Below are 15,014 nucleotides of genomic sequence, written 5' to 3' on the forward strand. Positions count from 1 at the left end.
ATTTAGCACATGAAATTCAGTGGTGCTTGTCTGGATTTAAACCCGTAATCATCATCAAGATGCAACGCGTTCTAACCACTGGGGCATCTCGGCTCTTAATTAAGGTCTTAAATATATAAAAAACTCATCAATTTCCTCATAAACAAACCGATTTTAAAAGCAGTAAAATGATGTGACGCTCAAATTCAACTTTTTTCGGGTTCATAGTTTTATGATTACTTACCTATTATTGAATAAAATATTAAAATTTACACAGTATAAAACAAAGTCGTTTTCGCTTTTACGCTTAGATCTTTTAAATTACGCAACGGATTTTAATGAGGTTTTTATCAATATACCGAGTGATTCAAGAGTAAGGTATATATGTATATAATACATGCATATTATATCAGAGAAAACCCGAGAATATCAACTTTCTTTTTGTATGTTAGTTCTTCAATATAAAAGTTGTGATACAACTTTTATCCGCGTCTGACCGGAACGTGTACATAGTAAAAAGTAATATAATAATTGCAACTTAAAAATACGCCATTCATATACCTCATTCATAATACCATCAAACGATTACTAATGAATTTCTCATCGTCCTTAACAAACACTACAGCTCTAGCGAATGAAAAGCGAATTTTATTTTCTCAACGGACATCACAAGCGCGTACAAGCAAATACGGAAACGCAGGGAAAACATTTAATATACTTTGATAAAGGCAAATATAAAGACAAGTCCGATATTTAACGAGCTACTCGTAATTCATAAAGCTTATTAAGTCTCAGGCACGAAACTCAAGAACGGAATAAGCAACTAATTTAATTATTCATAAAGAACATTGAAAGCGTTAAAGTAGTCATTAAAGAGGTCGTTATTCATATTTCTACTATCTATCCTGACAGGCCTCGTGGGCTAGTAGCTTGCTCACTAGATAATACATTTTATTAAAAAAAAAAAAAAAAAGGAAGTAACATCTTGTAAATGTTCAAAGGCAAGGCTCATCCTCATCATAAGATAAATGAATGGGCGTTAGATTTCCTCACGATGTTTTCCTGCATTGACATATATATGTATGTATGTCTATATATCTTATATATTAATAGCGTAAGACGTTTTTTGTCCCAGTGATTATGGGACGATAGCTGCATATAAAAAGTCTTATTTTGAAAAGCTCCAGCCGAAGATGTGCAGAAAAATAAAGAGGGTTCTTGATTGCAACTTATTAAATTGTTATGATTTAAAAAAGAATTTATTTTAGAGAGCGGAATAAATTATAAAAGGTTTAAATAAATTACTTGTCATAAATGACAATTTAAATTCGCAACAAAAAGACGTGTAACCCAAAGCATGGACGCCACTGTCCGTGGAGAATGATATTATAAAATACTAAAAAATAAACGCAAAATTAAGCTTAGCTCGAGATTATATAAAAATTAATAATTATAAATAAAAATAGCATGTGAATACACACAGTTATATTTTTATTAGATTTGAACGCGAATCGTGATCAGTTTTTGGGTTCCGTACCCAAAGGGTAAAACCTAAGACCTTATTATTAAGAAAACCCTATTACTAAGACTGCGCTGTCCGTCCGTCTGACTGTCCATCTGTCACCAGACTATATCTCCGTGATAGATAGACAGTTGAAATATTCACAGATGATGTATTTCTATTACAGCTATAACAACAAATAAAAAAAACAAAATAAAATAAATATTTAAGTGGCTCCCATACAAAAAACGTGATTTTTTCTTTCGTTTCTTCTCGGCATTGATAACGGCAACAGGTACACACTTAAAAATTTTACAGAATATATAGTTATATATTAACTTTAAATATAAATAATTAAATTAATATAAAACAAATATTTAAGGAGGGAGCCCTCCTCTACACACCAGACATGATTGTTTTTACTGTTTTTAAAGATACGAAACCCTTCGTGAGCGTATGCGATTCGCATTTGGCTTAAATTTTAAAACACGTGTCACTGCACCAACTCGGCTCGGTGCCCATTTTTGTGTTTGTTTTTATTAAACGAGCTACATAATATGTTTATTACTAATTGATTTTGATAGTCAAGAGAGACCTCTGTGGTCGAGTTGTGTGTATACCAGTTCTCATGGATACTCCACTCCGAGGTCCCGAGTTCGATTCCCAGCCGAGTCGATGGAGAAAAAGTTCATTAGTTTTCTATGTTGTCTTGGGTCTGGATGTTTGTGCTACCGTCGTTACTTCTGATTTTTCATAACAAACTGCTTTGTTACATTGGGATCAGAGTAATGTATGTGATGTTGTCCAATATTTTTTTATTTAATATTTAATAAGATAGCTGATAATCAAGGATTCCATTATCATATCAGATATGTAGTCACAATTATTGTATCGTTATCCAAGTAATATATAAATACTAGTATCTAAGCTATAACTAAAATATAAATTTTAAAGCATCAATATCGCAGCTGTTAAAGGGAAAATAGCGATGCATAGTTTCATCATCACATAATATAAAAAAAAAAAAAACAAAAATTGAACCCTGGACTATTTTCGGTCCCACTCCTACCACAAGTTTTTCCCAAAAACATTGTTATCCTTAAAGAAAAGGAGGGATAATTTTTCCGGTTTTATATATATACGTTATATATTGTTACATTTATAAAAAAAAATATTAGTTACTCGGTTGAAGACATTATACAGCGTGTATAAAAAATATATATCAAGATTTTATGTCGGTTTTTCATTACGTAACGATTTATTTTGACTTTGATTACATAGCGTCAATGTTACAACTTATTAACGGCCCCGTAATTATACGAAGGGATGACAACGTAAAATATTGCCGGAGCGGGAAAAATTAATAACCTGAAAGAAATTCTAATATTAAATTAACTTTATTACATTTTTAGAAGCATTTCGTACGGTTACATTTTCACATGTAAATATTTTTATTATTTATATAAAATACAGATAAAAAATCTATCTGACATTACGTCAAAAACGTATATCTTTTTGAACTATAAATTAAGGTTAAACCCAAAAATAATATACACAGTACTTTCTTTATAATTAACGAAACGAATGTAAGTAAGGAAATTGTATAAAAACACGTTCTAAGTAATATAAATAAGGCTCTTAGCCTAAGAAAACGTAGACGGGTCGGCAGCTTCATTACTTCTCATTACAACGACACCCTGCGAATGAAAGTTGCTTATTTAGTACCCAGGTGACAGATGGTCAAAAATGCCACTGGCTGAAATGACTATGTACGAAGTATTTAAATGAGAAGCTTTCTTTGAGGGATAAAACAAACGATGTAGATAGAATTAACTTTATAGTGTAATTATACGTTATGTTTATAATACCTTTCATTAAACTGAAGAAGAAAGAACTGATAGAAGATGGACGTGACGTACATTTTTGTTCCTAATTTCGAATTCAATAAATATTGAAAAAAATATCATATAGTATTCTAAATAAGTCGTAACATGTAATTGAATAAAGTTGTGTATGAAAAACTAAATTTTATTTCGCTTTTTTCATAACAAATATCATCAGTAAAATAATTTATATGGATATATTTGTTATATTTTTTGCTCAGCCTGTATAAACTTTTAACGAAATGCGCCACTCTATGTAAATAGGACAAAGAGATGCATTCCGAATTCGAAAGTGAAACAATTTTCGAATACGGCTAATGCAAACAGGGGAACATTCCAGAGGCGCCAATATCCCCGGATAGTGCGTTTTGCAGCACGCGACAACGACCGGCCACTAAAGTCGAGTTAGGAATGGATTTACGTTGCTCGCTAGTGCACCCACGGCATGTGTGGCCGAAAAGCAGCTGCCCCTAACCGACAAAACGTACAAAAGTTGTTCGCAATGCGGTCCTTAAATTGTTTTTAAACCGATGACTTTCGGGCCGTTTGCATAAGTGCTTCCCAAGATTTGTTAAATTTTATTACCCTCTGTTTTTCAACTCTTAATGGGCTATTTTAACGTAAATTGTATTTGTTTATTTCTCTATCGAAATATTTATTTAAAACAACGCTATGTGCTTCTTTTTTTTTCTCTGTCAGAGATATTCGTACCCACATAGTTACGTCCGGTGTTTTTTTGTTCAAATGCTCTATAGACAACAAATAAAACACATCATAATCGTATTTCGCGACTAGAACTGTAGTGGGGGCAGATTTAGATGCAGTTACAAAGGCAACCGAGCCCGCCATTACGCGGCCGGAGCGACTGACCGCGCAAAAAGCGAACCAAATTCTATTACCGCCCGATATGCAACAAAGACCGCTGGCCGCCCGCTTCAAATTGCTTTAGGCTACAGTCGCGATATTTACTCACACATATCACAATATCCACACAAATAAAATTCAATTTTATATTCACTTTTCGATATCTGAAAACATTGTTATAATATGTTGCATTTTGTTGATCATTTATTTGAGCACGCTGATTTGTTTATGGCCTGTTTACAATAGTCACAAATATAGGTGATGGACGGTCAGACGGCTCTGTAGGCCATAAATTGCGAGGAGTACAAATTAAATTAGGTAATACACAGGCGTGACGAGCAGGGACAAGCGGCAGGGCGGCCGCAGCTGACATGGAATGGGTGTGTCCGATGTCGCAAGCGACCGAAACAGCCTCTGCAGTTTTTGCCATAATTTTGTTGTCAAACCTAATTAAAATTCCAGACTTATCGATTTTCGCTCAAACACCGAATATTAATATGTGAATTTATCACATCAACCTTCTTTGCTTTCAAAAAACCATACGAAAATTGATGACGTATTTATATAAAACGATATCATTATTATTTATTGATTCTTTAAATAATTTAGTTTTTATTTTGCTATGTATAATGGAAATGAAATTATTAGCTTGGCTGTCGACACTAATCGTTAATTAATAAACTTGTTGGGTTATAAACAAAAGAGGGTGTGTCCTTCGCAGACCAACGTCAAGCAAGGTGTCAGTTGCAACGAGTGGGCCGCAGATTTGTGGTCAATTCATACGGACTCAAGCCCACAGCCGGCTGTCCAGTCAACGTTCTTGCCTTATAAATAACCTTTCAATTAGAAATATATAATACCCCAAATAGCGATATTTGTGAGACATTGACTTATGAAATAAACAACTGGCATATATATATAAACGAAACCACACAATTACCAATAATAAAAATAAATTTTAGATTCTAAATACGATATCTATTAGGCTTATTTTCCAACGGATTTTTTTTATTTATTTTCAATTGTTTTATTACCATCGTTTTCATATTCGACACAACAATAGAATAATTTGAAACGTAATAAAATTAATAAAAGAATGCAAGAACTTCGTAATAAAACCAAAACGTCGAAATGGAAATGAAGAAAATATTTAAAAAAAAAAAAAACCAGGAAAAATAAGCAATATATAAAGAATTCAAGCTATTTTTAATATAGGACAAGTAGAAAGCAACCTGACCCTCGACCGCAGTAATAATGTAGCTAACAACGAAAATCCAGCGGAATCGGTGGACCGACTCGCTCTTTACACATTTTAAACGATCTCAACGGATAAAGTAACGAGGTACTTACAATATCTCGGATAAAGATGATCTACTGAAGCTTTCCCGTTATGATATTTATGAGAATAAAAATACCGAGTAATCTGTTTAGTAATGTTTTATTAAAAATATGAATCCTTGTATAATGCAATCTATTAGACTATGAACGGGATGATTTTTCTTGAGTGCTATCTGCAAGCATTCCGAGTGGGTCCATATTTTATAATGTGTTCCTATATATTAATAGCGGTGAGCGCTAACAGAGTGGCACTCTCGTTATCCAATGGAACGCGAAATGCGACCGTAAAGAGTTCAGGCGAAAGACCAACAGTTTTAGGTGCTTTGGTAAGCACTGCCAAGATTCAGACTCCGAGCTGCTATTGGGAATTTATCTTCAGAAAAACCGAATAAATTTATATCGACGGGACCTGGTGTTTGAACCCAGGATCTTGAGAACTATAGAGTATAGCATATATGTATATCTTAGCATATGCATGACGCATTTGGTGGTAAGGCCGTGTCCGTCCGTCCGTTGATGATTGAATATATGATGAGGTACCAAGCTAGACGGGATTGTACAAAGTTCTACCACCGAGTAAAACTTTACATCTATACTCTACATGCTCTGTGGGAGTTCATGAGTTCTTGTAATGTTCTACATGCTGAACATATGATTTCTATATTGTATAAAGTACTCGATTCCCTCATATAAAAGTATGCTCCGAAAATAACTAAGAGTGATTCCAAAGGTCAATCCAATATGATACACCAAAATGACTAAATTACTAATGGAAAATATATATATAAGTTTAAGACTTCGACAATATAAAAACACGCAAAATATATTACAATTAGAACTATTAAAGATCGCTGTAACAAATCTATGCTATATCTATGCTATATAAATTATAAAAATAATGTTCAGGAATCTCTTATCAGAAATAGTAAATAACACCTTTTGACGATTTTCGACAAGAAATCTAAAAATAATTCCATTCCGTCGGTTCTTCATCCTGACAAAGTAATAGCTGAAAATGGTTTTTATATTGTCAACCTTATCGAAAAACATTTTTCTTGTGTATATTCCAATCAAATAATTGACAATCAGGAGGAGGACCATCTCGTATCTCAAAATATGTACAAAGTTTACCTTCGATACACTGAAACCGACGCTAACTAAGTTTTGAAGAATATAGATTCTTCTAAGGGTGCTGGCCATTCAATATTCTCTCTTTGTTCGTGAAACGTTGCGCTGTCTTTTTATTTCGACCATTAGTGGCAATCATCAATCGTTCTCTCAATGACGGTAAATTTCCTCAACGGTGGAAACAGTCTATGTAACAACAAAACTCTATAAACATATATGCTGCTAAATTAAAAGCAGTTTGATCAGACTTTTATTTAAATTACGGCAACTGTAATCTACTAAATAAAAATTGATTCAATCTACTTAATTTAAAAATATCTGACTGGTATAGATACAACTCACAGCTTCAACCAACTGGTGTATCAGGATCAATTATGAAAATCATCTCATGTGTTAACTGATTTGACTTTTGAAATTGAATTGATAAAGCCGTAGATCTCGAAGTCCTGGATTCAAACCCGAAGGCAGGATGACAAAAAAAAATGGGTTTTGTATCGAAATTGGAAGTGAAAATACGTAAAGCCGTTATACCTGCGACTCTTTCTGGTGGTGTCGGATTTGCCGTCCCATCGGATTATGAGAACGAGGGAATAAAAAGTGCCCCTGTGTTTGAGCACATACTTGTGCACTATAATAATTATGTTCTGTGTAATTAGCTGGTCTCCCTTGGAATGGCCGCCGTAGTCAAATAGAAATAGGCATTAATGGTTTAGCCTTTTAAATTTTAATACTTTTAGTAAATCGTTTAAAAAAATTGTTCCTAAAAGAAGAGAATTTTAGTAGAGACTAGCTATGCCCTCGAATTAAGAAGCTATTGTTGTAGCCTAAGTTACTACTTATAAGATCAGTTATCTGTTGGTGAAAATCCCGTCTAAATCAGTTCAGCCGTTCCAGTGATAAGTAGGAACAAAAAGACGAATGGAAAAAATTAAAAAAAAAAATTTTTTGGTATATGTACCGTGTAAACATACATAAGCACATAGTAAAAAGCGGTTATTTTAATATTATAAACAGACACTCCAATTTTTATTTATTTTTTTATTTATTAAATAAAAACCAGATAATAAATTGTGTTACACGCATTTAATTCGTACTTTTAAGTAGGTTCATGGCACTTTCCGTTTATCAAAAACAATGAATCCAAAATCTCGACACAAAATCAGGTATGAGGAATCTTAGAGTTGTTAATTATAAATATTTTTAGCAGAGTATCACACAGAGTATGACGGAGAATAAGGAATGGGCAAAACAGGATACCAAAAAGATCTAATTCATAAATAATTTTGACGGATTTCCGATGGGATGGATTCCGATATACCATCGAATAAATTGGGTTAACTATTTTATATGATTTTAAATACATATAAGAAACACATATAACTACTTCCATTACCAAACGAATGTTGTTACTCAGGTATATGTGTAGTATATATAAATCGTATAAAAAGGATATACTTTTACGTTCCACAGTTGACAAAGTCTCGATTTACAAGTTGTTATCCATACAAAGTGTATGATCAGATGTAATATTGCTAGCATAACATGTCGAAACAACATATTTCACTTCGGTATCGGGCGGACAATGGTCGGAAGTGCCAGAATATAAATGATCGGAAACGGTCGTGCCTATCGAATAAAGGGAGAACCAATAATAGCGTCAATGAAATTTATTTAATACGTAGAATACATTAGACACTAGTTTTGAATGTACAGATTTCATTATCTACTGTTTTTTTATTATACTCTGACTGTATAAGCTTTAATATTATAAGGGATTACGTTTATTGTCAATGCGCTCTCGGTAACGTTTACTTGACTGAAAATTTTCTTCTCCGAGTAACAATAAATGTATAATACATATAAACATTAGCCTTTATCCTGAAACTACAACACAAACTTTCCGCAAACTAAAAAAAAAAAAATTTAAATGTATATATTTTAGAACTTTTAATTATCACCTAAACCATACTAAAAAACAAAAGGTAGATGGAACGCGCGAAACATTGTATTATTAGAAATTCTCTCAACTAAAACCTCAATTCCTTGTGGCGTAACATATTTAAAAAAAGAACGCACGATCGAATATCATTAATTTTAAAACAGTCATATTTAACTTCTGTATATGTATTCTGTAAGTAAAATGTCGAAACTCATCGCGGAACTATAGCGTTAAATTTTAATTTCAATTAAAAGATTTATGTGATACTCAAAATACTAATACGTAAATCGATTGTCAACATTTCGCGAGTGAGATTCGAAGTGAATTCTTACATAATCGCACTGCTGGTCTGTAAGAATATTGTAATTAAAAAGACAGCACTTTTGACGCGTTTCCAATACCGAGAATTTGTATTCGCCTTTGTTGCTTCAATATAAATTTCTGCGTACTCGATCTACCTTTTCTTTCATAATCTGGACTATATCAACTATATTTTTATACTAAGTGCTCTTGATGGCTTCACCTACACTAAATGCAACTGTTCCGCCCCCGTGTGTCCCCCCGTGTACAATGAAGCATATTTAATGCAAAATATTTTTATTAGACTTATTGGATTTCTTAATCATGAATTAATTGAGTATAAATTGTAAGAAAATCCTCCATTGTATTAAATTGAATATCACGTGCTAATTTAAGTAATCGCCTATTAGTTATTATGCTACTTTAGAATCGAAAACTGGAAGCGGAACTGTATTGGCCGATCGGGTTAATTATCCCACAATAAATTATGTTTATGTTGTGTGTATATAAATATTGTGGAGTAGGTAATCTGGATCTGATACATGACGTTGTACAGTTCAGTTATTGATATATTCTATTGTTAAGAACTGTAGAGGTATTCGGTAAGAAGAATCTCGAAACTCACCACAGAACACGGGCGTGAATTGTCAGAATGGTAATAATGGTGGTAATTTATCGGATACACATATCGAAATGGCCTATCATCGTATATCGTTGTCAAATTTGCACGAGTGAGAAGTGAATTCTAACAGAAATTGCAGATTTTATGAAGAATGGCATATATCTACGATATATTTTTAATCTGTGCCTTTTAAGAGAATCATTCAATCTGCAACCGATAAGTGACGCTGTAACGAGGGTAAAATTAAGATCACTTAATTTGTTGAGTTTCATCACCCTCCCATTTAATACAGGCCTAATTCCAAAACGCCTTCATATCACTTACTATCATCACACGCCTTTTATTTGTGTCGATAGAACAACACTATACTTGTTGTATTTTTTTTTAAATTTTGTTTAAATTGATATATACACTTTTTATCGTTTTTTTTTTTCGTACAATGATGTTAATTTTATGTCTGCAATGTTTGTCTGTCCTAAATGAACGCTTATGCTAATGCTTATATATTATATAGTGTTCATTAATTTATCTTGACAAAATAACTGTATTATTATTATTCATCTTCAGCTTTCCATTTGTACATTTTCAACTTCAAAATGGAAGAATTTACATACAATCTTTTATCCCCAAATTTAGCCCCTTGAAGGTTGAATTGATAATAGCCTATATCAAGCTCGCTGCGTAACGAATTTAATCAAACTTGATTCATTGGTTTAGTCGTGAAAATTTAACAGACAGACAGACAAACAGACGGAAACATATCGCAATTATAATATTAATACAGAAGTATAGATACTCTTACACATAATCATATTCCGAACTGGTGATAATCTCACCTTATATTGACATAATTATGACAAAATAACGTATCATTATTATTATTATTATTATATTGAAACAATCATTGAATAAATAATAATTTAACTGAATTATTTGAATGTTTAACACAGGTGAAATGATAATATCAAACGACAAGTACCACATGAGTGAGATCAACAGTTCTGCGTACAGCGTGCAAATGCGGCTTGTGATAAGGAACATACAGGGCACGGATCTCGGTGGATACAAGTGCATCTCGAAGAACTCTATTGGAGATGCTGAGGGAAATATTAGATTGTATGGTGAGTCATCGAATCAAAGGTGCTTGTATATTATAATTTTGATTTTTATCATCGTACTCGTACTATTGTCGCTGCTCTTCTTAACAGAATCCTTACATTTCATTTGAGAATATAAGATATTTCTTGAAATCAATCTATCTTAGTATATTTTGACAGATTATTTATTTGAAGTGCTTATGGGTATATGTACTCATCATATAATTATATTCTACCGGCAAACAACAATACTCAGTATTGTTACGTTCCGGTTTAAAGTGAGTAAGCCAGTGTAACTACTTGCATAATGGATTACTTAGTTCTCACGGATGGTGGCGCATTGTTGTTGTAACGAATAGTTTATTATTTTGTTTTATTTATTTTAAAGACATTGGCGACGTAAGACTTACCATAAGATGGCTCTACCTATTTTATAGGCAACCAGAAGCTATTAAAGATTTACACTGTACACTGTCACCATTATATCAGCTCGCTTATATCGCCAAATGATTATATTGTCATCCATAAAAATATATTTGCAAAGTTTTTCATCGATACGATATTTAGAATTACAATAAAATGACTTTCTAGATTTGTCATGATTTTTTTTGGTGTTATTTTTTATTTATTTATTTATTTATTGGAAAAGTTACACCATCAACTTATCACTAAGCACTTAAAATTAATATCTGACTAGGGTAACATACAAAGTGATAGTTAGTGTCTTTAAAGGTGTAAACAACATTGAACTGATTACCAACTAGATCAATATCAAAAAAAACTTATACCGGAAGATGCACCGTATTTGGAAATGGTTTTATTAATAATGCATGACAAACATTTGCATGTGGATTTGCTTGTTTAAAATATACCATATTATGAGTACACGGACTAAACATTAGGCTAATAAATACTAATAAATCAGGAATATGTTACTATAAATTAAACACCGCAAAGTAATGAATTGTATTAATCTGAATATCAAAATTACTATTGAAATTTTGGTTTACAAGCTATATGAGACTATAAATATGATTTCCAAAATTAAATAAAGTTTAGCATACTATACCTACCGTACATTGTAACATTTATATCTGGAATTACTAACCACGTTTAATATATTACTATGGACTGGACATTTAAAATTGTGTAAGATCAACCGGGTAGGTACCACACTCTCGTCATATATTCTACGGCAATGTTTAGTATTGTTTTATATTCAAAGAGCAAATGAGCTGGAGTACTACGACGGACATAAAAGACAACATCTTTCAACAGTCCCGAAGATTGGTAGCGCGTAGACGATATGATGATTTTAGAAAAAAATATTTAATTAATTAATTAACATGTTAACTCTGATATGTATTTATGATCAAACATTAAATTAGAAACTTATTCGCAACAGAAATGGAGTTACCCTACAGCAAGAACCGACCAGACGATGATCGCGATTCAGATCTTGAAGAGACGAATGACGTCCGATCCAGTCTTCAAGGATCACTCCGAGAGGGCGGGCGTGCGGAGGACGCAGGCTTCCTTGGAGGAGGAGGGCCGCCCTCCGCCGCCGCGACCCGGACCACGCCGTACGCAATCTTTTTAATATCAGCCTTAGTCTACGCCATGGGCTAAACTTTCTCCTTAGTAGGGTAACCACGAAAAATTTAAACGGATAACGTACAACGTACAGGTAGCGACGAATTAGAATTATTGTAATAAATACAGGTTATATAAATTTACATCGATCCTGAAGATCGTTTTGATTTACCAAATATAACACCACAAAATTTCAATGACACTATCCGGGAAAAAGAGAAAACATGGCAAGACTACCAAGAAATCACATGTAAGAGTACCTCGCGGTATATCACGAATCTATTGTTCTTCCAAGTTTTAAACATGATTTTCTCATTACCGCGTCTTCCCACTCTATACGGTTGAATATGAAATCGCCTTTGTAAATTGTTATTTATATTTGTCCGATTTCATATTTAATGTGAGCAAACTTGTTAGGATTTAATTGTATAACATATTGAAAACAAGGACCAGATAGTTGGAGATTACCTCACAGATGTACGTCAGTGTTGCTATGTTTTATATGAACTTACAGTGACAATTAAACTGTGGATATGTGATGTGACCGTGTATAGTGATCCCAGCTAAATAATAATCGTTGTATATGCTTAGATATGTCACCGGATAATTATAAATACCGTTGGATTTTAATGAACCTAGCGAGATTATGAACAGCCAAAAAACTTATAACGGAACGTTCAATTTAACGAGTATTTTAGATACTTAATTAATATATTTTTTTTGTTAATAATCTTGATTGACTTAATTGCTACAAACGTATATATTTATTTTCATAGTTCACAACTATTTCATAATAAAACTAACATATATATAACAAGCAAAAACAATATTTAGGAAGTTTACACTCTCGCTAGATTTATTATAAGTCACCTGTATTTATACTCCCCGGAAACAGATACATGTGATATTGTCAAGCGATAATAACAATTAAATCACCCCATGTAAAATATATAAAAAAAGTATACCACTTAGCTCCTCAATATACTTACTACTTCGCCGTCATAATATATCGACTTTATACTAATTCATGTTTAAAGAATATGTAATTTGATATTTTATCTTAATTTAGCCGTTCTAATAGATTTATTTGAAATTTTAAATTGAGTGTATCGAAGCTAGAACTAATCACAATGCTATTTAATAGAAAAAAATACATTGATTTCAAGTTACATAAAAAAATATATTTGTATATACGTTATGTTATAGTTATAAATGAGTAGCTTTCTATGGAACTATATAAAGCTTTTTTTTTTTATAAAATGTATATGTATAAAATATATATAGTACTCAGATTATCATACTTATAGTATTAATGTATATTGAAAAGCTATAAAATATAAGATATACAATAATAATTGTTAAACATAATATTGTTGAATTTATGAACCACCATTTATATGCTATTGTAAATGTAATTAAATATAGCCGTTAGTTAAGCTTAGAGAATTGTTTAAATTTCAAAAGAACGAATGTTTTTTTGTTGATTGATAAATTATTGTTCCGTTCAGTCAACGTAAACAACATGTACCTTTGCTGCCAGTGTCTACGTACAGTCTTATAATGAATGTGTAATATTGCCTGCAAACCATTATAAACATACATACCTAAAAAGGTTGTTTTATTTACCAAATAGTATAAAAAACTTCCTTATTACTAATAAAAAACTATTTTTAATTTATTACTCATTTCTTATATTAGAAAGGTATCTATAAAAATAATTCCGTTCTGACAAATTTCGGCGCCGGCCAATTTCAAGGAAGACTAGTCAATAAAGGACATATTATAGTCCAAAGGTGTGGGCACAAACAGCTGTGCAATCTCTATTCCATAACTCTCAAAAATCCGATGGAACGGCAATTCCAACATGACCAGAAAGAGGCCACGCTTTACGTACCGCTCGAGACTCAGGAATGTACACAATACCAACTTCAAGACTCCGGGCTGCTGCTGAGAAATTTTCGACTGAAACTTTCAATAACTTTTTATCGGATCGGCCTTGGGGTTAGTGACCTGAACCTCGGGATCTGAGGCCTTATATCAATCCACTAGATCAACAAGGCAGTCATAGATGGTATACAGTATAAATATATAATAGAGCAGGGACAGCGAGAAGTTGAGCCGATACGTCAGTAATTCGCCGCTAACCATGAGACTAAAGATGTTACATCCCTAGTGTAATCACACTGCTCACACGCCCTTCAAAGCGGAACTAAGCAATGCATATTGATGTGACGGTACAATAATTGTATTGATATAGGTGGTACCCACTACGTCCTATACAAATTTCTACCAAATTATAAATGGAATTGGTGACTTGAGCTTAGAATTAATTAGACGCTTATTGATTTTGTTACGGATATATAACATTTATTTTAAAAAATAGTTCATTTTATAATATACAAGTTAACATTTAAAAATAATGCTTATAAATACAAGGACATACGTTTTTTATATTTCTTTATCTATCGTACAATATAACTACTGACCTCTAGTGCAATATGAACTCCCTGAAGTTTCATATGCCGTAAAGATTTATTCATTAAAATCAAGCAAATAAAAACTTATCCCTCATTAGTATTTTAAATACGCAAGTGCTTCGTAAGCTACACGAACAAGCTGACGATCTGGCCTTTTTTGGTTGAAAAAAGATTATTTTTGCGTACAATTGAGAATCCTGCGTTTGTTTTCTCTCCGGTCACCTGGAAATGTCAATCAAACTGTCATCCGACTATAGACTTCTATGTTTTCTTTTATAAAAAGTACAACATCC

General features: G+C 32.5%; 1 protein-coding gene across 1 annotated transcript in view; it reads left to right on the forward strand.

The window, feature by feature from the left end:
• LOC125064458 (lachesin-like) overlaps window positions 1–13,359 on the forward strand; it is a 98,205-nt gene extending 84,846 nt beyond the window's left edge. The window contains exons 8-9 of the mRNA XM_047671492.1: window positions 10,505–10,675; window positions 12,057–13,359. Coding sequence (XP_047527448.1) covers window positions 10,505–10,675; window positions 12,057–12,280 — 395 coding nt within the window. The 3' untranslated portion in view covers window positions 12,281–13,359. The remainder of the gene's footprint in view (window positions 1–10,504; window positions 10,676–12,056) is intronic.
• Window positions 13,360–15,014: the final 1,655 nt, after the last annotated feature.

The sequence above is a fragment of the Vanessa atalanta genome, chromosome 1 (assembly GCF_905147765.1).
Source record: "Vanessa atalanta chromosome 1, ilVanAtal1.2, whole genome shotgun sequence".
NCBI lineage: Eukaryota > Metazoa > Arthropoda > Insecta > Lepidoptera > Nymphalidae > Vanessa > Vanessa atalanta.